A 22,646-nucleotide genomic window follows, 5' to 3' on the forward strand; every position below is an offset into this window, starting at 1 on the left:
AGGAGGACCAAAGCTCACAACTTCTGCGGCAGACGCACGGCTTCCCTGCAGTCACACTGCCACCATCCGTCGCCTTGCGCGGAGGCCTCGCGACGCAGCGCACGCCGCTCCCTCCCCGCGGTGCCCGGCTCCGATCTTCCGAGCGCACGCTTGCAACTGTCCAACGCGGAGGAACGCAGCCGCCAGCAGTGGTCGGGAAGATCTGCAGAGAGCGCAAACGCAACGCGGAATTGCACAGCTGCTTCTCCTCGGGTGGAAGCCGCGCGTTGGCGTGGTGCCACCTTCCTCCGATCTTCAGAATCTAATCAGCAGGGCAGACCTTAAAGCTGGCCTGCTTATTTGAGCTCATAAAACATTAATTTGCTATGGAGCTATTTTTCCTTAAACTATATCGAGTTATTTTGAAATACAGGGAAATGTTAGCAGAAGTGACTAGAAAAGCTCAGCTTCCTTCCAGATCTCATTCTTTGTTCTCTTACCTAAAGTCCCAGGCTTTTCCTAGTAAAGGATGCTACAAAAAGMTATTTTTAGTAGGAGAAAATATAGTTATCTCGGTTATTACAAAGTCTGAAAAGCTGTGCCCTCCACAAGGCCTTCTACAGCTGAATCGTGACATTTAAAAAGCAAATAAGCTTAGGATCTTTGATTTCTTTCTTCCAACTTCTTGGCCAAGAGGTGTAGAAAACATTAAAGCTTTATACTGTCATAGCCAGGAAGACTGGAGAGATATTTTAAACAGTTTTCTTGATTCCTGTTGGCTTACTGTGGGCTGGATTCAGAACTGAATCTTTGATAACAAATACCCCAATACTATAAAAGGAAGAAAAAAAAAAGAAAAAACACCCACAAGAACAGTTGAGTTAGCAGCTCTGACTTATCCATGCGAGYGTTTGACCAGAACACTAGCCTGTTAGTGCCTGCTGCTTGACTTCGGTCAGCCCCTTTYCCCTCTACTTCCCCCTCTTTCCCCAGCAAATCTGACAGTAAAGCACATCAGAACTGTATGCGTCTGGTAAAACCTTTTGTAACAGGATATCCTGTACTAGGAAAAGCTTCGCAGCCCCAGCATGACTTTTTTTTTTTATTGGAAACAGAAAGCCACAGCTGAGAAGCTCATAGCCACATGCTCAGGGCGTTCATCTGGGTTTGGTCTTCTGCATCCTAATGTTATCAATATTTTGCTAAATCTAGCAGAGCAGGCCTCCTCCTGATCCTGTAGTAGAAGGCTTCATTTGCTTTTTGGATGGAGAACAGTCCCACGGGCAGTCCYACGATCCCTCACACCCACTTGAGGCTTGCTTTCTCTAACCATCTCATCCTGACAATTTTCTTCACCAGGTAGCTCCAGGTAGCTCCGTGGGCCACAAGCGGCTTGAAACAGCCCAGAGGACGCCCCATAGTTTTAGCAGCTGCAGCCTCCACCTCCCTTGTGGACGCTCTTYCCGATTGCCTTTAGCTCTATCCAGRGCTCAAGACTGCACGAAACTGCAGACTGTAGCAACACATCCACAAGACCCTTCAGGGATGAAAGATGCTTATAAATTCCCCAGGCATCAAGCACTCATCTCCAGTAACACCAGCCTCTGCGAGCGTAGGGTAGCTGCAGTGCTGATGATGCAGCTGCTTACAGCCCTTTTTCATTAGGGGAGAGACTTCTCTCAACAGGCCAGGAAAAAAAAAAATAAGAGCAAGAGAGCTGGAATCAGTCAGGCAGCTGTAAAAAACAGAGTCATAATAAGCTTTCCTCTCTGGGGAGCAGCGAGAGCTCTGAGCACAAGTTTGCTCCCTGCGCTCCCCCTCCGCAAAGCCCGACCCGAGGAGCAGCAGAGCACTCAGTAAGCGACACCAGTTTAATTAATTAATGACTCTCCAGCGTCAGCTCTGCGACTGCCAGGCTAGAAAGGAAGGCAGTAAAGAAGGGAYGGGACAGCAGGCGACTGCTTCTGGTAAATGCTGAACGCTGCCGACAGCGAGCTCTGTTATTCGTAACCTCTCCAGCTTGGGCTACAGCGCGGAGCAAGCCGGAGATACACCAGGGAAGGAAGATGGCGTGGGATCCACCCTTGCAGCATCCCCTCCCCTGGATGRGGTGTTCCTCCCTCTTCTTGTCTTGCTCAAGAGCTGCCATGGGACAGTTAATCGAGGTAAGGAGCATCCTGCTTTGCAGATTTAGGGTTGAGGGTGCTTGGGAATCATGTTTTTTCCATGCACGGTACCCAGGGAGGACAGGTATGGCAGACAGCAGGAGAATTTAAGGTGGCTCCAAGGAGTTAGAGGCTTCTTTGGGCARCACTTGTTGCTTTCTGCCACGCCTAATGTAAGGAGGAAAAAGCTTTTAAAACACCAATAGCTGCTGCTGAAGATGGTAAGCAATTAAGGGCTTCTTTAATCCCCAAAGAGGGCTTAATTCCTGAAGAGGCCAAAGTCACAGCATCTCCTAGCATAGTACTGCAAGTCCAACAAGTGTCTGACATTGGAAAATCGGGAAAGAAGAATGGGAACAGGTATGTGCAGGTGGTCCTGCACCTRGATGTACCCTTCCAAATTAAACATTCACACTGCATTTTTTTTTCTTCCTCTGCCTTCCTTCATTCCATCTCATTCAGCCAAAACTTTGACTTTTGAGGYGAGGTTCCTCACACACAGCTCAATTTCACTGCTTACCCCGCAAAACATCTACATATTCTGCTGGCCCTGGCTCCTTTTGGCAAGGCCAGGCTGGACAGGGAGGGAAGAGCATCCTTAAACCAGCTTCACGGCTCAGGGTCTGAACCCCAGTGCACAGGTACCGTGGTGCTGAGGAGCAGCATATTCTTACGGCAGAGCATTTTTGCTCAGTCCTCTTAGACTTATGAATCTGATGTGCCACAGCTTTGAGCATAGTAWAAAAACACTTCTCCTCATGTCAGCACGGCTCAAAAATTCAGTTATCCCTCTGTGTCTACTTATAAAGGAAGTCCTGAGGGACCGGCCCTGAGACAGCATAGGCATCTATAACTTACTCATCTTAGATGAATCCATCCRAGTTTGCCCGATACATGTGCTGCAGAGCACGAGAAGGCGAGTCTGGCTTTGTTAGCAGTTATGGCAGGTTGGGGACCTCGCACACAGGCCACGCTGGTGCTGCAGCAGCTCATGGGTCCAAGCACATGGTGACATGCGGGAGGTGGCAGCTGGACTTCTGCATTGCCTCTGTGGCTAAAGAAACCAGGGGACAAAAGTGGTTCCCTGGGCAGGATCTGGGCTGCAAACTGACCTGTCTGCAGCGAGGGATCAGCCACAGAAGCACAGGGAAATGAAGCCAGGTTATAGCATTCACCCAACAGAGGCTCTTATCAGGCCTGGTCTGATCTCTGGAGCTTTTGGYGTGCACATTTTAGCAGTTCACCACCAACGTATGAGTGGCAACAACAGTCATGTTGGGATCACACACCCACCCATGAACCAAGTTCTACACCACTGTTTAGGTTATTGAATTAAATGTTTTCAAGTGGGKCTATCAAGACACCCTATCTGACCTACACAAGACCAGCTTCCCTGCTATAACCTCTACCAGCCAGACAAATCTATGAGCTCCTTTACAAAGGCACAGACCACCGTAGACATTTTTCCAAGCCATTCATCCTACAAGAGCTCTCAAGGTTACAAGTGAGGCAGAACTTTTTCTTACAGAGCACATTTGACAAAATACGCTTCGCTGAAGCCAGAATGGTTTGCAGATGCAGCATCAGCCCCGACAGGCAGACTTTTACTTTCTYGCAGTTTCTAAACACTGAGACATCCCCTGAATAAGCAGCCTGACATTTTCAGTTTGAAGATGGATGTTCCCTGTCATTATATTTCACAGACACACACTTTGCAGGTTTTGTCTTCATGCCAAAGCAGAAGAACTTAAATATCAAAAATAGGAAAATCATTATAGAACACATGTAATTTTCTATTTGACTTTACTTACACCAGACTTTCTTGAAAACTTGTCTACATCTCGTAGCATTTAGGAAGGAGCAAATTTCATCTGAAAATACATGCTGCACAACAGGTTAACAAGCAGGTATCCAAAAATTAGATTAGATGAACARTCAGTTTCTGTATTTCTAAAGGCAAATGAATTTCAGTCTATTCTGAAGCTCTGCAAGGACTTTTTGCTTTAAATAATCACACAATGTAGTTATCCTGAATAATTAAGTTTATGCTAAGCCAGCCTATCAAAACAAACACAGAGAAAGTCAAATAGACATCAGAACATTTCAGCGAACTTGGAGGACAAGACTAAATAATGTGGATCACATCTTTGGCTTTTTTGTTTCTTGCACAGGACTGCTCACATGATGCATGCAGCTCCCATAAAGTTACGATCTTTTAATACAATGCAYATAACACTGACCCATTCCTTAGTTTCTCACTGTTTCCCCACCACCCCTCCAAGAGTCCCGACTAGGGCAAGCTCTGTATTTAAAGAACAAGGCAGCTTACACGGGGAAGGAGGGATGAGACGACAGAACATTTCATAGTGCTGCTGCTTTTACCCATCGGACCTTCATCAAGCCTTGAGCAGGCTCTGGAAACAGAGTTAGCCCAAGTTAGGTAGAAAGGAGCATCAGCATTTCCTGTACCCCTGGAACAGAAGTTTCTTCTCATAGAGGCTAACATAAATCTCATAACTTCTTAGGTAACTGCCATTACTGTCATTTAGGCCATGACAGAAAACCAGCACCACATTTTTTTGACTATTTTGTCGATGCTTAAGGCATATTCTACTCAACAGCATAACAAGAAAACCATCAAAGCTGTGTTTTGGGAAAGCACAGAGACTCTGTGCTAACTTGAGCCACTTTATTGATACTAAAGCCTGATAAAGCAGCTAGAATGGCCCACGTTTCCCTATTATCCTTATGTCCTTATTGACCCAATTATCTTCTCATTCCYATCCCAAGGCTTTTCTTAGTCCTTATTTCTCTTACCTGAATTTTCTCCTCTGTTAAAAACCTATCTCCCTACAGCCACTCAAAATGGAAAAATCAGGCTACAAATAAATGAGAAACAAAGATTTTATATATATACATATATATATGTATATGAAGTCTGAAAACTGGACTTTAGCACTCTCCCACCATTTTATAGCAGGGTCCCACCTCCTTTGGGTGGAGTTCAGGCCCAGAGTTGTTATAGGGGAGGCTGGCATCAGATTTAATACATTCTGCATGGAGAAAGGAATCAGGGTGCACCTCCATCAGCTCTTAAAAGGCTTAGAWTGAGTGGGAAGTGGGAGGGTAGGGTGAGAAGATATGTCAGGTGTTTGGTATTTGGTTTAATCAATTAGCCCCTTACTGATTTGAATTCTTTTGCTGTCATCCTTCATCAAGTTTTTTCCCTCCGGACTGGAGTTAGGAGCTCCTTAGTCAGGAGGTAAAACTCTGTTCTRGTGACATAACAGAAACATTTTGGAAGCTTTATCAGACCAGAAAAGATTGTATTCCTCTTGTTATCAACACAGTGAGAAAAGTAAAGAGGTCTCTGTTCTCCTCTTATTCTAGTTTGGACTCTCAGCAAAAGCTGCAGCATAGGCTTGAGGATAGGGGAGGAAAACCCTGACCCTTTCTGCTTGTTATGAAAAGCTTCAGTGAAATAAAACAAGACTGGTCCAGATAGAGTTAGGTCAGAAGATAATTTGCCTCACTGCAAGATAAATTGAAGGCCATTGAAAAAAAAAAAAAAAGAAAAGAAAAGAAAAAGAAGGTGATAATTAAGTGTTCTCAGGTGTGCTTCCACCTTCGAGTCACCATATAGATGCATGCATAATGTCCTCCAGATCAAACATAAGTGGAGTTCAGTTCACACTGCACTTAGCTGGGTATTGTTTTGCTCAGGAGGCAGCAACCCYCATTTGTAGCCTCCAAGTGAATGTGACAGATGTGACGTTGTTTGCAGTAATCTAAAAATATTGAGGCGTGATTACAGTTCARATGAAGGCAGGCAAAATTACCGAGTAGTTCTAGTGGACTCCTGAGGTTGATTTCCCTAYGTGAATGCATAGATTTAACTCAACAGCTGATAATAAAAAGAGCAAATAGGAAAATAATATCTCAAGAGACAGACATACGCAAGAAACACACACGATGTTTTGAGAGGTAAGTATTAGTTTTTAAAAGGGCATATTTAAGGAAGATATAGRTATTGTGGGCCAGGCTGGATTTAAAGAAAATGATAGAAAATTGCAGAGCCTTTTTCTGGAAAACTCCACATCACARCCTAAGGAGACAAGCTCAGAGAAAGGGAGAGAGAAGATACTATAGAGTGTGCAAAGTTGCTAGACCCAAAGAAACAAGAATCTTGGGAAAAAAATGGACGTGTTCTCTGCACACTTCACTCATTTGCAGAATAAGCGCATCTATATGTAAACATATTGCCTCCTTGAATAAATAACTGTTCTAAATTATGGTTAAATTATGATTAGTGTCATCTTTAAGCACATCACCACATTATAGCAGGGCCTTTGCCTGCGAACTCAATATCAGTTATTAGCACTGCTGTATTTTGGACCTCGTAACTGGACTTTTGCAGGGTTCCTCCACCACCACAGAGAATTGTTGGCATCACGAGACAGTTTTTCCCTGCGTGCAGGTCATCGTCACACTGCGCATCTCCTTCCTGCTATTTGGAAGGAGAGGAAGGGAGGAAGCATGCATGCTTGCCTATTTAAAGCTCAGTCCCCCAGAACCATCTGTAGGCTTCAGATATGTGTAATCAAATGCAATTAGGAATAAACATTGTTAGTTTTTTTTTCCAAAGCTCAGCAATGCTGCTGGCAGAGCAGCAATACCAGTCAAGACTAATTAAAGGGGGTATTTTAAAGAGACCTTGAGAAGTGATTCCTTTTACAATTTTTCTTTGCTATTGCTTAATGAAGTGAATAAAACTTCTGCCTGCAGCAGCTATCTCCTTTTCCACTGGGGCTGATACTTCTTCATCACACACACACACACGTCATCATTGACGGTCTCTCTGACAGGAATGAATCAGAAACAGAGCTTTTTTTTTTTTTTTTTTTTTTTTGGTTAAAAGATCCAGTGTCAAGCTGTTCTGACCTAAAAACGCAACTTGTCTGGAAGTGATTTAGTGTTTTGGGGTTTAGTTAATGTTTTACAGTGCTGAGTGTCCAATGCCAGTTTAGGTTCTACCCTTTAAGGAGCAGATTTTGCCTCCTCCCTGCCCTTGCTGGGCACTTGGAGGAGCAGTAAAGGAAACACCTGTGGGCAATGCAGAGATGATTCCTTGGATGCATGAGGCAGCTCTGAGGCATGCTGGGAACATGCCCAAGTCTCTGCTGCACCTGGGGACATGTCATCTAGTAGGGTTTGGGGACCAGAACTTTGGCATAGTCCGATCTGGAGCASAGGCAGATCTTGGATCTTTCTAGCCAGGGAAGCCTGCCTTGTTGGGTGATGAAGCAGAGGAGAGGCCGGGTCCAGCCTTATCTCTCTCTTTAGATCTTCCTCCCCTTCCAAATAAATAAATAAATAAATAAACTCCAAATCAACCCTACAGGGCTCAAGACACAGCAAGCTGCAAGACATCTGTGGTCTATTGGTCTATCTTTGGTATTGGTCATTTGTATTGACTACAAGTAGGATTCAATTGTCTAAACTTAGTATTCTGCCCATTTTCCAGCCACCACTCCAGAGTGCAGATCTTCTGCAAGTGTAATGTGAAGTATTTACCAAGGCCTAAGTCAACATCTCCATTAAGTTTAGACTACTGAAGTGAGCTGTAAGTCTTTCTGATATAACATGGTTATACTTTCTTTCAGCCCAGAGCCTCCTAGGAGGCATAGCAAACATTGTAACTTTTTATTTATTCCTTTTTGCCTTTTTCCCCACCTCTGCTCCTGAAGGCTCAGCTTTTCCATATTTCTGTAGCCACTTTTTGATAGCAGTACTGTAGTGGCTAGCCTTAGGTGTATATGCACAATTTTCTTTGATATCTTCTCATCTGCTTTCCTCCAGAAACATCTCCCCCTTAAACTATTGTTTTTATGCATTGTTAATGCTGCTTCATGCCTGCATTTTCTCCATTCCAACAACCTCCTAAACACGACTCCCCTAAAATGTGACATCTTTCACAGGAGTATTCTTTATTGCCTCCAGTCTTCTGAAGTCTTTTATTTAATGTAGCTGCTTTCAGCCTATAAAGCAACACTGTCACTTTTTGGGGTTGGCATCTTTTTGTCTTAATATTAAATGCCATCTCTTCATCCATCTATCCATCTTCAGTTTGGACCACACTCATGGCCAAAGGTACCGCACCTTTCAAATTCATCCTTGATTGAACTGTGAGTACCAGCTTCATTTATGACCGTGTAAGAATTGCCTTATCCTACAGTTCCATTTCTGCTGAGTTTCACCTTTTTACACCTTTTCCTTTGTCTCCAGTTCAAATCACCCTGTTTTCTTGACATTTATTGCCAAGCACAAATCAACAGCTCTGATTTCCTAAAGCTACTAAGAGTTGCTTTCATTAAGATGTTTTTGCCATCATACGCATCATCCCCAAAAGCTAGGGAGATTAAGTGTGGGAAATTYAGAGCATTTTTCAACTCATTTAGGAGCTCAGACATCTTGTCTAGTCAGCACATGCAGTAATGCAGACTTTGCCCTCTGCTACTTAGTCACAGTGCATGCACACAGACACTTGCAACAGGTCTGCTTGCACAGTGATTTACTGAGCCGTGGTAGCTTGACCATGGTATGGTAATTTCATACATGTTTTGACCCTAGCATCCTCAATGCCCAGTTGATAAAAAGTTAGTGGTTAAACCAAAGTATCTACATGAATGCTCAGGACRCTGCAGCAGTCTTCGTTGACAGCTCGTGGCTTTTTCACTTGCACTTTTTTCTTAAATATGCAACATTTTGAACTAAAGAATTACAGAAAGTGGCAAAGAGAGCTTTTGTGAAACCAGTGAAAGTGACAGATCTTCAACCCTGTTTTTGTTTCTTTTTTCCAACTCAAGTTCAACCTGGTTTGATGCAGCTCTGAGTAGAAGTATCCATAAACCAGCAGCAAGTGTTCCCATTATTAACTTTCCTGATACTGACAGTAAGCATGTGTAGGAACCTACAGCCTACCCCAGTTCAGAGACCTAGGCTCTCCTTTGGAGGCACACAGTTGCCTGTAGCTGGGCACCTGGTGTGTCAGTTCATCTCTTACCTTCATATACATATTTGCATCTTTTTTCCCCCCTCCCACAACTGTGATGCAGCTCTTTTTTTAAAAAAAAATTAAAAAAAGATAAACAAACAAACAAAAAAGAACAGTTCAACAGTTTTCATCCTTGCTATGTTTTAGTTTTTGATTACTTAAGTAGAAGAACATTTAAACATCTAAATGTCTACTGCGTGTTGCATCTCTGTGCTGTTTCCTACACAAGTGGTGCAGCAGATAGTTGGCAACTCTGGAATCCTGTTTCCCAAAGAGCTGTTAATCCATGCTATGATCTTGAGAAGAATCTTTTAATTGCTCCATCTCAGCTACTGTACCCTGAACTGGAAATATTATTTTTATTTAACAAGGGTGCTGCATTAAATGATTTTAGATTCCCAGAGAAAAGAGACTATCTGGAAGGGAAAGCAGCAAGGATATCCAGTTCTACAGCTCCATGCTCAGTACTRTTAAGGCAAATTCTGACTTTAGCTTGGTGCTTCCAATTACAATTATTCTGCTCTTATTGCAATAGAGCCAGCCTTATGCAAGGGTGTCACATGAAGAGGTGAACACATATCACTTGACATTCTTGCTGGAGATTGGCTCTGGAGGCAACATGTGGGACTCAAACCTGTATATGATGTGGAAAAACTGGGGCCTTCACCAGTTAAAAGGAGAAGGTGGATTCTTACAGCCTTACCTTCAGATCTATTATCTACTAACTCTTTGTATTTCTTTTATACTGTATTCTTGGAAGACCCTGTGCTTAATGCTGACTGATAATATACACTAAACTTTACCAACATGCTGAATGTCCTGAGCTTCTGGTGCATGAGAGGCTCTGTGTCTGGTCATGAGACAGGGAGCCAGGCTATATGAGGGGTTGTTCTCCACAGCTGCAGACAAGGAATATGCCTGCAAGTAYGGCTGTCTCCAGAGCTGAGCCTCATGAGAAAACACAGTCTGTGGCTTCTCTCTTGCCTCAGGACTCCTCATAACAGATGTAGTCACTCGCATTGACTGCCCAGCCATAGCCAAGAAAGCGTGGAGGGTCATGCTGCCATGGGCAGCACAGCCCTGCAAAAGCCTTGACAAAGCAGAGGGAAGGACCATTAGCAACRGGCAAGGCTTGCCCAGAGGTGGATGAAGAGTGAGTCAGGAGCTTAYGGGTAAGGATTAAARGGCARGCTAACATGGGGGACACTTGTRGGTGTCTACTACTGGCCACCCAATCAGGAAGAGGAAGTTGATGAGGCCTTCTACAGACAGCTGGAAGTAGCCTTATGATYACAGGCCCTGGTTCTCATGAGGGACTTAATCATCCTGGTATCTGCTGAAAAGACAGCACAGCTAGGCACAAGGAGCYCAGAACATTCCTGCAGAGCACTGATGATAACTTTTTGACACAGGTGGTGGAGAAGTGTGCTGCTGGATCTTGTGCTAACAAAGAGCTGGTTGGAGGTGTGAAGGCTGGGGGCAGCCTTAGCAGCAGTGACCATGAGATGATGAAGTTCAGGATCCTGTATGGAAGAAGCAGGGAAATAAGTAGGATTGCAACCCTGGACTTCAGGAGAGCAGACTTTGGCCTCTTCAARGACCTACTTGGAGGAATCCCATGGATTAGGGCACTGTAAGGAAGGGGCGTCCAAGAGAGCTGGTTAATATTCAAGCATCACTTCCTCCAAGCTCAAGAGCAGTCCATCTCCGTGAGTAAAGTCAAGCAAGGGGGGCAGGAGACCTACATGGATGAGCAAGAAGCTCCAGGCAAAACTCAAACAGAAGGAGCAAATACACAGAATGTGGAAAAAAACAGGCCACTTGCAAGGAATGTAAGAATGTTATRAGAGTATGCAGGGATGCRACAAGAAAGGCTAATGCCCATTTGGAATTAAATCTGGCAGAGGATGTCAAGGACAACAAGAAGGGCTTCTTCAAATGCATCGGTAGCAGAGGAAGACTAGGGAGAACGTGGGCCTGCTGATGAAAAGGGTGGGGRCCCTGGTGACAAGGGATACAGAGAAGGCAGAATTACTGAATGCCTTCTTTGCTTCAGTCTTCACTGAYAAGGGCAGCCCTCAAGAATCCCAGAGTCTGGAGACAAGGGAGRAAGTCTGGAGGAAGAAGATTCTCCTTTGGTTGARGAGGACTGGGTCAGAGATCTTTTAGGYAAAMTTGACACCCACAAATCCATGGGCCCAGATGGGATGCACCCATGGGTACTGATAGAGCTGGCAGATGTTGTTGCCAGGCCACTGTCCATCTTTGAAAAATCATAGAGGASAGGAAAGGTGCCTGAGGACTGGAAGAAAGCCAATATCCATCTAGTCCTCGAAAGGGCAAAAAGTAGGACCCAGGGAACTACAGGCCAGTCAGCCTCACCCCCATCCCTGGAAAGGTGATGGAACAGCTCATCCTGGATGTCATCTCTAAGCATGTGAAGGAAAAGGTGATCAGGAGCAGTCAGCATGGATTCACCAAGGGGAAAATCCTGCTTTACCAATMTGATAGCCTTCTCTGATGSAATGACTGGCTGGGTAGATGAGGGCAGAGCAGTGAATGTTGTCTGCCTGGACTGCTGCAAGGCTTTTGACAGTTTCTCCCATAACAGCCTCACAGGTAAGCTCAGGAAGTGCAGGCTAGATGAGTAGACAGCAAGGTGGCTTGAGAACTGGCTGAAAGGCAGAGCTCAGAGGGTCATCACTGGAGTCTAGTTGGAGGCCTGTRGCTAGTGGAGTCCCCCAGGACTSAGTACTGGGTCACATCCTGTTCAAYTTCTTCATCAACGACCTGGATGAGGGGACAGAGTGCCTCCTCAGCAAGTCTGCTGATGATACCAAGCTGGGAGGAGTGGCTGACACACCCRAGGGCTGTGCTGCCATTCAGAGRGACCTGGACAGGCTGGAGAGYTGGGCAGAGAGGAACCTCMTGAGGTTCAACAAGGGCAAGTGCAGAGTTCTGCACTCAGGGAGGAATAGCCCCATGCTCCAGTGCATGCTCAGGCTGACCTTTTGGAAAGCAGCTCTGCAGAGAAGAACTTGGGAATACTGGTAGACAACAAGTTGACCATGAGCCAGCAACATGCCATTGTGGCCAGGAAGGCCAATGGTCTCCTGGGCTGCAGTGGAAAGACTGTTGCCAGCAGGTCAAGGGAGGTGATCCTGCCCCTCTACTCAGCCCTGGTGAGGCCTCATCTCGAGTACTGTGTCCAGTTCTGGGCTCCCCACTACAAGAGAGACATGGAGCTACTGGAGAGAGTCCAGTGTAGGGCTACGAGGATGATCAGAAGGCTGGAGCACCTGCCCTGTGAGGAACAGCTGTGAGAGCTGGGCCTCTTCAGCCTGGGGAAGAGAAGACCGAGGGGGGATCTTATCAATGTGTACAAGTACCTGAAGGGAGAGTGTCAAGGGGACGGGGACAAACTTTTCAGTTGTCCTACATGACAGGATATGAGGCAATGGGCACAAACACAGGAAGTTGTGTTTACATGAGGAAGAACTTCTTTCCTGTGAGGGTGACAGAGCACTGAAACAGGATGCTCAGGGAGGTTATGGAGTCTCCTCCTCTGGCAATATTCAAAATCCCCTTGAATACAATCCTGTGCAACATGCTCCAGGTGACCTTGCGTGAGAAGAGAGGTTGGACTAGATGATCTCCAGAGGTCCCTGCCAACCTCAACCATTCTGTGACTGACAACAGGAAGTACCAATGTGAAAAATGTACTGCCAATGTAGGGAAGGTGACCTGCCATTCTGCAGGCCCAAAGATCATTTGGGGACTTGCTCCAAGAACTGTAGCTATTGCTCTAGACAGTCAATCTTAAACCCATTCCCTCCAGGCATCTACAGAGCTAACCCTTCCTCTTTACTCCCATCTAGTGCGACCCTAGGGACTGAATGAGGCCATGACCCACCAGTCATATCCACCATATCCTCTCCCCTTTCTTRTGTGTACTTAAAACTTATCCAGATGTACAGGATTTCTGCAGAAATCCCTCAGGAAGGGGAACTGTGGGGTATTTTCTTTGATATAAAGGGAGTTCTCATGACTCCCTTTCCAAGCTGCCTAGAGACAAACATGGAAGGAGAGACCCTTTGGGGAAGCTCGGTTTTGCCAGAAAGGAAAGCCACACTGAGAACTTCAAAAGGAAGTGACTCCTGTGATTCATACTAAGACTATGCCAGAGGCTGACTCCAGGATCAGTAGTAAGCGAGCAGCTSATGGTAACACTGGAAAGCCATTCTTCCATTTCTGTTCTTTATTGCTGGTTGTTTTATAACCAGTATAAAGAAATACTACAGTTTAAAAAGAAGGTCCTTTAGTGATGAGTATTACAGATTCCTACCTCTTTGGTTATCCCAGAGTCATCTACAAAAATCACACCACTCTGAATAGACTTTCTCCTTCATTCAACTTTTTTGAGCATGCGATGCCACAGGTCCAGTCCCTGCACTATCAAACAAGGGCAGCTGGAACAAATGGAAATGGAGTTGTGCCAAGTAAACCAAGTAAACGAAGACAGTTTAGAAGAGACAAGCTCAGGCAGCAATCCTATCCACCACAAATGGAGCGTAATTAGGATCCCACCGGGAACCAAAGCACTCCAGACTCGGTAGGAAACATCCTTCATTAAGGAGGGACTAAAATACAGTTTGTATTGCACAAACATGCAAGTAATTGGAGAACAGCTCCAATTCACTCTGATATCCATTACAGCCATGTTTTAGCTGCATTTTCATGAGCTGAGAAGGAAARGACACTGCAGGGAATTAGATGTGCACGCTTAGGACACTTTCTAGAAGCRAAGAGTTTTTAGCTTCTATCAAAAGGCTGTTGTCAATTCAAATCAGGCCTTACATTCAAATACGAACCAGTGAGTGTGCTTTGCCATCAACAGTTCCAAAAGGTTATTAGCAGGTTTTAATTCTACGATTTACTGCAACGCAACATATCACAACCTCATTGGCAGTGAGGAGTTGTTACCTCCRGTGTCCTAAGCCATTGTCCGAGAGAACAAATGTTTCTTGTTGGTGTGTGTCCCTTAACATATCTCCACTGCTCTAGGACAACAGCRTTGGCCTGGACAGCTCATCTGACTAGCATGGTTGAAGTTGTGTCCAGATTTGTATCAGGACACATGATCACCTTTGCTGTCACCATACCACAGGTTTATTTTGTGAGCATTAGGTTAAATAGCTTTAAGCACGTCTCTGCAGGAAATTCATAACTTGTCTCCTGGATTTTACAGCAAGATTTCTTTCTCACTATGCATTAACCCAAGGTATTTCTCAGGTAGCTTCCCCCAACCACTGTAACATCTGAAAATGTCATTACCTGTAACATTTATCCTCTCAACATGGCTRTGAAATCTTGTTAATCCTATTTCAGAAGTACGGAGCTGAAGCATAGAAAAATGAAATGTAGGTACCTCACTGTCTAACGCTAAACTATCTTGGAGGCCACAATAGCCCTGTCCAGTTTCCACCTAAATGGTCACTTTGGAGAGGTTTCTTTAACAGAAAATATGCATCTCTAAAGGTATTTGCCCCAGACTCTCCTTATAGATGCTGAAGATCTGTTCAGTACAGTCAGAGGAGCCAAGGATGCAATTCCCCTCATCTCAAGCATCTAATATAGGTCAGACAGATTGCACTGTAAACGTACCTATTTCCTCTCAGTGACTCTAAAGTGAACCTGGAGTGATGAGTCTGGACAGAGAAATCAAYGCTATAGATGTCGAAAGCCTAGAGAGAGCAGGCTGATGGGCTGGAGACTTTGAGACACTTCTAGCTCTATTTTATCAGATTGTCTTATATATTGAAGGCCAGATGTTCCTCTAAAGGGAGGTTCCATTGACACCTGACTTCCAGGATAAAATGCAGACAGAGCTAGAAYTTCCATGGTGTAAAGAATGGTCACAGTCATCTACACTATCGTTGAGTCTCTGCCTCCTCTACAATGTCCCGCAAGGTGTCTGTGTGAACTTTAAGGCAGCTAAATGGCAATCTAAGCCCAAAACAATCCTGAAGGCTGAAGAGACAGATACAGCTATGGGTTGCAGGGCTCTTCCTCTGTACTAGCCAGATTATCAGTAAGTCACAAAGAAAGCTGACAGCAGCTTCACAAAATAAGGCTATCATGGTTATTCTCCTGTTTTTCCACACATTTTCTCACTAGAACTATTTGAGGAACTTCTGGAAACCAGAAGACTTTTCATGTTGCATAAAAWAMASKACTTAGCTAAGTCYTTTTTTTTTAAGACATGTACCAAACAGGACATCCTCACATCTATTCAACCATTAAAACAATATAAGTCAGAGAATTGAATTCGAAGACCCCCTTGTTAGCCCAAACAACACTTTAGGACAATCAGGCTTGATATGACATCGAGAAGAGGATTTAAGAGTATATTTCTTTTGTCAGACTTGTCATCAGTGACCCAAAATATAGAAATAAGTCAAGATTAAAAAGAACATTACTGCTTATGAGTAGAGAAAAACCCGGAGAATTTATATTTCTTTTCCAAATTCCCTTTTAATTCATTTTAAGAAATTTTTCTTTTTGAATGAAGAACACAGAGAAATTGACTGTCCCCAAAACCAAATTTAAATTTGAAAGAAAATGTACACTTTCAGCTAAGAGGAAGAAAGTCAACTTAGTTGTAAAAATGAAGACATTAAGTAAATAAAAGCAGCTAAGATCATATCCTTTACTTAAATTCTTTGCCGGATCATAAYATGAATATGTGGAAACTACAAAAGGATCCCATGGGCTACAGAATCACAGAAYGGTTGAGGCTGGAAGGGACCTCTGGAGATCACCCAGTCCAACACCCTTCCACGTCACAAGAAATGAAGTGGCACCACCATGCCATTCAGCAGATCCTTGGTTTATTATTGCCCAGGTAAAAGCTAAGAGAAGCCAAGGCCTCCCTCTCGACCCACAGCACAGCTTGGTCTCTACACATGCRATGTGCCTCAGGTAACCTCAGGGCTCTCAGCACATGCAGGTTAGCTAACCTCTTCTCTGCAAAGACCATTATGCTGAAGGGAGGAGCAGATTGCCTGAGGGCTGTATGTCTAAAAACACAGCCCCTTGTTCACTGTTATTTGTACACAAAAGAAGTGCTGGCATCCTAYGGTCTAAGCTTTAATCTTGACTCCTCAGCACTATCTGTGTATCTCMCTAGATAACATACTCATTCCTGAACCACATCAGTCTCTCCTACTGTAGGACAAGAGCTGTAGCTGTAGGACTCAAAGGCCTACAGGACTGGAGCCTATAGTCCAGAGTGACYGCTTTCTGAACCCTTTTCTCTTGTATTTCATGAAATCTGACATCTGCATTCTATGAGGCTAACTTCACAGGGAGAGTCCTCTGGCGACATGCTTGGATCCCCAGTGCTTAAATATAACTCAAGTAACTGATTATCCTTTGCCATTTTGATAGCTACAGAATATTTTGCATGGGAAYTGCTGCCTGTACATACTGCAGCCCTTCAAGAATTCATCAGCCCTTCAATACCTAGGGGTTATGGGATCAGGGTCCCAYAATAGGCATTAAATCAAGTGCCCTTCCCCAACTTATAAGTGAGCCACAGTATCTGTTCTTATATCAAATCCACACAGCATTTTCCTACAAAATAGCTCAAGGCAGAAATAGGGAAGCAGTAACGTTCCTCTGTAACCCATGGGGAARCTGAGGCACTGGATGCTCATCCAACAGGAGTCAAACAGAACAAGGTATAGATATGGATGTCCTGACTGTCTCTCTCATCTCCTGGGGATGAGGCTACTGCTATGAAGTCATCTGCCTAGTGCCATTTAAGATGTCCTAGAGTGTCTGACATCTATACAGTGTTTGGCACATATGACAGGACCACTGAAAGACTGGCCAGGTCTGCTGGACAGGCAGCCAGAGGATGCCCCACATCACCTCAAATGACACTAGATGCCTCCATTTAAGAGATCAAATGTTATCCCCACTCACAGCTTAAACACCAAGGAGCTTTGAAGCAGCACTGCAGAAATGCTTGCTACTCAAGTTACAAAGTCCTCCTTGCTTCTTGTGAGAAAAGAAGTTCAGGTAACATCTGTTGTATCTTCAGAGTACTGACATTCAGAGAGCTTGGACACAAGCCCACGCTGAGGCACGTGCCTGGAGGAGCTCCAGGGCAGGACAACTGGAGGTTCACATCTTTCCTTGTCACAGGCCAAGAGACAGCCCTGCCTGCAATGCTGATGAGACGGGCTTGGCCAGGACTCTGCCTGCTAGGACAAGTTCTCTGCCACTGTATCCCCTATAGCAGTGGCAACAGGGCCAGTGTGGGGCAGACAAGCCACTCGGCTCCTTCCTACTGCTTCCAAGAAGCAAGCAGTGGCATAGCTGTAGGCCCATCTCATCACCACAGACTTGTCCAGCCATCTGGGCTCTGTTTGCTTTGGTGTGGAGAGGGAGCGGTGAAGTGGGGTGATGACAGCAAGAGTAGAGTCTTAAAAATCAGTTCTAGAAATGTTTGCAAAATATGAAGCACTTGTATAGAAAAAACTGAAAGACTTCTGGAGCCTGCGTCTTTAGAAAAAGCTGGAATTTTAAGAAATAAAAGCARAAAGATTTGTTTTATAATCATGAACATTGGCAACACTTCAGACATATTTACAAGTTTTGATAATTCAAAGTATGAGCTCTTTGTTGAAAGCCCTGTTCCCTGAAGACTCCAAATTGTTGGAGGTTCCAAGAACTGGGCTTGTAGTTGCTGTACTACTGCRTCACTTTACAATAGCACTTCAAATTCTTGAACCGCATTTGTCCTTCTCTCTCCTTCCCAGGCCACCACAGAACCCCCAAAAAAGAAGCCAGACCCTGTGACTTCAGAGACAGTGGTGATCTGGGGGCTGCGTCTCTGGCAGGTGATTGGAATCTTTGCCATCTTTGTCCTGGCAGTCAGTAAGTCACAATTCTCTGCCTTGCACCAACTAAGCACTTCCCTGAGTGGGTCAGGAACCCTGTCCTAAGGAGGACTACAGACTACATGGCCATGGCTGGGGCTCTTTGGTCTCTGAAATCACAGGGCTACACAAAGGGGTTGCTGCAGGCAGGATGGGATCTTTGAAGGAACTGTAGGTTGGCCACCGTGGCTTCATCTGGTAACACACAGATCAGTGGGTCCTAGCTAGTGGCATCTCAGAGCAGATGAGAGGCTGTAGGGCTATCTGCAGCTAGAACTGCTTTGCTAGATGCAATACAGCATGCAGCCCCARATGCATGTGACACCATGGTTCTGCCTCGTCACACAGCTTGGCATGAGCCTCACCCTCTCACACAGCCCTGTAGGCTATGTGTGATCTCTTGTGGTGCTGTCCCACAGGCCAAAGCAAGGCAGACCTCTTGAGGTTTCAGCTTGGACCAGGTCTGGCATTCTCACCCCTATTCTAGGTGTTTTGTGACCTAAATCTTTTTTGGATCCAGGCACTAGGAAGCCACTGGCTCAGATCTGGTGACTGCAGTGGAATGGGATCAGGCACTCTCCCAGCAGGCTTTGAGGATCTGTCCAGGAATAACTGGTTCCCCACCACAAAATCTTCACCCAGGTCGCTCTGGGAACAGTATTTAAGCCAGCTTCACAGCTCAATGCACTTTCCCAATATCAAGCTAGTGAAAGCAGTGTCACACAGAAAACTGTCAAGACCTTATGAGAAGAGACCTTATGAAGAWGATGATTTCCTGCTTTCTCCTTGAGCCAGCTATACTGTCATACTAAAAAACTACATCAGTTTGATACAAGCTTCACTAGATAAGTCCATTCCTCTATCCCCATCTTGTTACTCTCCAGTCATCTGCAAAGAGTTTAATAAGTACATTGCTTCCAGCATCTTTCCAGGAACTGAAGTTAGTCACTTGCCAGTAACTCCCTTGATTAGTCTCTTTTTCTGTTGTGGACAGATGAGCACGGGGATAGAGCCTGTCTCCAGGCCCTGAAGGCAATTACTATCAGCTCAGAGATTGCCACAGATCTCTACCCATTGTAGGAGGGCTTTCACCCTGCCTTATGGCTTTAGACACACCTGAATCTCCTTAGCTTTTTTTTTTTTTTTAAAAAAAAAAGCTAAAACACCTTTTGCTCTTCTGCTTGTTGAAGTTCCTTCCGTACATAGAACAAGGAACCATTTTAACATGACTAAAAGAAAGGAGGCCTTGAATGGCTTAGCTTTCTGCATCACTTTTTCCTACTCTTATTCATCATTTAGTCACGAATCTCTTCTTTCCTGTTGTCTTGGACAGTTTGGATAACTGTAATCCCGCTCATACCTGAGCACTCCCATTTTTCACTGCTCTGCTCCAGCTAATCCTCTCCCCCCCCCCATCCTTTGTTTGCATTTTCCCATTATTCCTTCTCCATTTCTCTACTCAGAAGACTCCTGCTGAGGCTCTGGTGGTCTCTTATTCTGGTCCTCAGACTTCCTTTTCCCAAGTACAGAGTAATATTGTCCCCTACTAGATTTCTGCTCTTATATTTTTTTCACCTTTTAGAGGTACCCTCCTGAGCAGCTCAGTTTCCCCCCGTGTCTTCTCCTTCACGCTGCCCTTCTCTTTTACTCTCTCCTTTCCGTGCTTTGAGCAGCTAGTTTTGTCAATCGACAGCCACTTTTCATTTTTAAAGAYGTTTCCTGATGAGAGTCAGAGAAAAAAAATAGGATAAGCTCTCCCTGAGAAAAATGTTTCCTTCCATACTAGAAAATTGAAGTTGTCCAGCACTGTTTCCTGGTGTGGAATCTAGCAGACATGAAATAGCCACATCCATAATCTTTAAAGCCTCTTACTCTCCRAAAGAGGGTGGCTGCATGCAAACTGCAGGTGGGGAATGATCCCGGGCCATGCCAGCCACGACCTACGGGCAGCCGTTGTTTGGGAGAGCGCGAGTTTGCTGGACACACTCCACAACCCTAGTGCAGACAACTGATTTCTAAGGTTCCTTGCCACTTTTTAAATTACTGCTAGAACTGCAGCTGATGCAGCATCTAGATGTAGTCCTACCTTAACACAGCCTGTTAAGTTCTTTGAGTGTTTTTTCTGCTGATATAGGTGGAAAAAAAAAAAAAGTGTCACCTGTTGTTACCAGAGTCTCCATTTTGCTTACTGTAAATGATATCTGTCAGTCTGTCCCCAACATCTTTCCTGTTATGTTCCCATGTTCTTTTTAAACCAGAAACATTCACCTTTTCAAAGCCAGTACAAGCCTTTTCCTCAGTTTTCTTTTCTCTTCATAGAATCATAACATCAGCAAGGTTGGAAGGGACCTCTGGAGATCATCTAGTCCAACCTCCCTGCTCAGCAGGGTCACCTAGAGCATGGTAGACAGGGTTGCAGCCAGGCGGGCCTTGAATGTCTCCAGAGAAGGAGACTCTGCAACCTCTCTGGGCAACCTGTTCATTGCCTATTCTGGGCAGAAAACACCCCCTAYACCCAACAAAGCCACCAGGATAAGTACTCTTAAGGGTTTTTAAAACTGTTCTCAATCAGCAAAGCATATGTTAATTCATCACATGCCAGGACACCCTTAGCAAACAATTACAAAAAGCCCTCTGTAAAGCAAAACAAATATGGCCAAATATTTAACCCTATGGACTGCCGAGAATGCAGGGAGCAGAGGTCAAAATTAACACTGGCAGTTGTGAAGGGATGTATTTGGTTGGTTGTCTTTGGTTTGGAGACATCATACTGTAAACAGCTTTTTCACCCCCTAAGTAAATCTGATTATCTTGTCATTGGTTAGAAACTGGCTTTGGTATTCCCAAATTATTTAGGATTATCACAAGCAAGAGAAGTCTGCCATGCTGGCAAACGAACACATCAGATTTCACACCAAGATGTTCCATTTGAAGGAAAGAAGCTAAGTTTTCTTAAGTTACCTGAAAATATCGCAATAGCAAGAAGCAAACACTTACGACAGTTTATCATTCTGGTGACAGACTAGTAACAAAACTTATTATAGAAAGCAGAATAARAAGAAACTTACAGAAATTTAATTACATTACCCATGTAATTAAAATAATGAAAGTAGCAAATAGTGAGAAGATACATTATTTTGAGGATCTAAATTTAGCCAGACTAACAAATGGGATATGTACCATTCCACTGTAAAATAACATCTGCTTCAAGTCCCCACTGACAAACACAGGTGGTTTAGGTTATATATTACCGGGTGGTATTTTCTAAGGAAATTGCAGGTTTTCAGCTTACTAAGTCTCAGCTCTCAGAGTGATAAATAGATTCAGCATGTGGCAACAGGAAAAAGAGCCAGTTTAGGGCTCTGCTGCTCTGATACAGTCTTTTTGTTTGAAGAAACTGTTTCCTTCAGCAAACAAAGTGGTTTTGAAAGCACCAGCTTAAGCTATATAGTCAGCCAGCTTTATGAAACCAACATGCTATACAAGGAAACAATCATTACTCCAAATTAACCATATCAGCAATCCAAGTCAAAATATGATAGGTTTGAACACAACAATATGTGYTTAGCTGGATTTTACAGTCAGTTCTCACCCATTTCTTGCCTTTTGCTTCAGCCACATTTCCCTCCTCCTCTGCTTTGCGTTCCCCAAAGCATTGGTGGTTCCCCAGCTTTTACCAGCAGAGTTTCACCTCCCAGCAGCAGGCACAGGTTTCCCTCAAGCAAGGGCAACGTTTGGGTTTTCCAAGGTGACCGCAGCTGCAGAAGAGCTTTAATATGGTTGCTCTCTCTGATCCCAGGAGTACCATCACCCTCCCAGCCAAAGCAGGAGCTGGTACAACTAGAGGCAAGCCCATCCTTCCCAGGGGCTTAGGCCTGATCCCATTGGTTTACAATCTCACCTCGTTATCAGGACTGAGAGGCCTTCAAGGTGTGTCTGCTTTGTCATCTGAATTCAGATGAGACGTATGCATTTGAAGCCAATGTCACTGTCTTCCTCACTCTGATTTGCAACAAAGAGGTCCTGGGACACTCAAACTGTATTCCTTTTGGATGAAATGAAAGTAGAAGATCTGTTCCAGAAAGATATGGTCCCACTAATTACTAACAGCACCCACACCCACAGGACTGGGCTAGAGCTACTCTAATGAAGTGCACTAAACAAGGATGGCAGGTTCCCTGTGCTTTCGCCTCGCAAACCTGCTCCGGCTGGGAAGCAGGATTTGCAAATGTAGATGTGATTTAGGTGTAGTTTCAAACTGCTCTTAGCAACTTCCACAAGATGGCGTCATCACATAACAAATGGTGGGAAAATGACCAAATTCCAAACTATTACATTTCCTTATTTAATGAAGAAGGGGGAAAAAAAAAACATGAAGACTTATATTGTCAATACCTGTCATTGAAATGAATGATAAGTCTCTGGAGGTCTTCTAGTCCATAGAACTTGGTTCTGGGACACTTTGCTGGGTTTGGGACATTTCATAGAATCATAGAATCA

At 44.4% G+C, this 22,646-nt stretch overlaps 1 protein-coding gene across 1 annotated transcript in view; it reads left to right on the plus strand.

Annotated features, from left to right (window-relative positions):
- The first annotated feature begins 2,030 nt into the window (after nucleotides 1-2,030).
- TMIE (transmembrane inner ear) overlaps nucleotides 2,031-22,646 on the plus strand; it is a 39,275-nt gene continuing 18,659 nt past the window's right edge. The window contains exons 1-2 of the mRNA XM_085302799.1: nucleotides 2,031-2,144; nucleotides 18,027-18,144. Coding sequence (XP_085158925.1) covers nucleotides 2,046-2,144; nucleotides 18,027-18,144 — 217 coding nt within the window. The 5' untranslated portion in view covers nucleotides 2,031-2,045. The remainder of the gene's footprint in view (nucleotides 2,145-18,026; nucleotides 18,145-22,646) is intronic.

This window comes from Rhea americana, unplaced genomic scaffold, assembly GCF_003343005.1.
Source record: "Rhea americana isolate MKP2758 unplaced genomic scaffold, rheAme1 scaffold_192, whole genome shotgun sequence".
Classification (NCBI taxonomy): Eukaryota; Metazoa; Chordata; class Aves; order Rheiformes; family Rheidae; genus Rhea; species Rhea americana.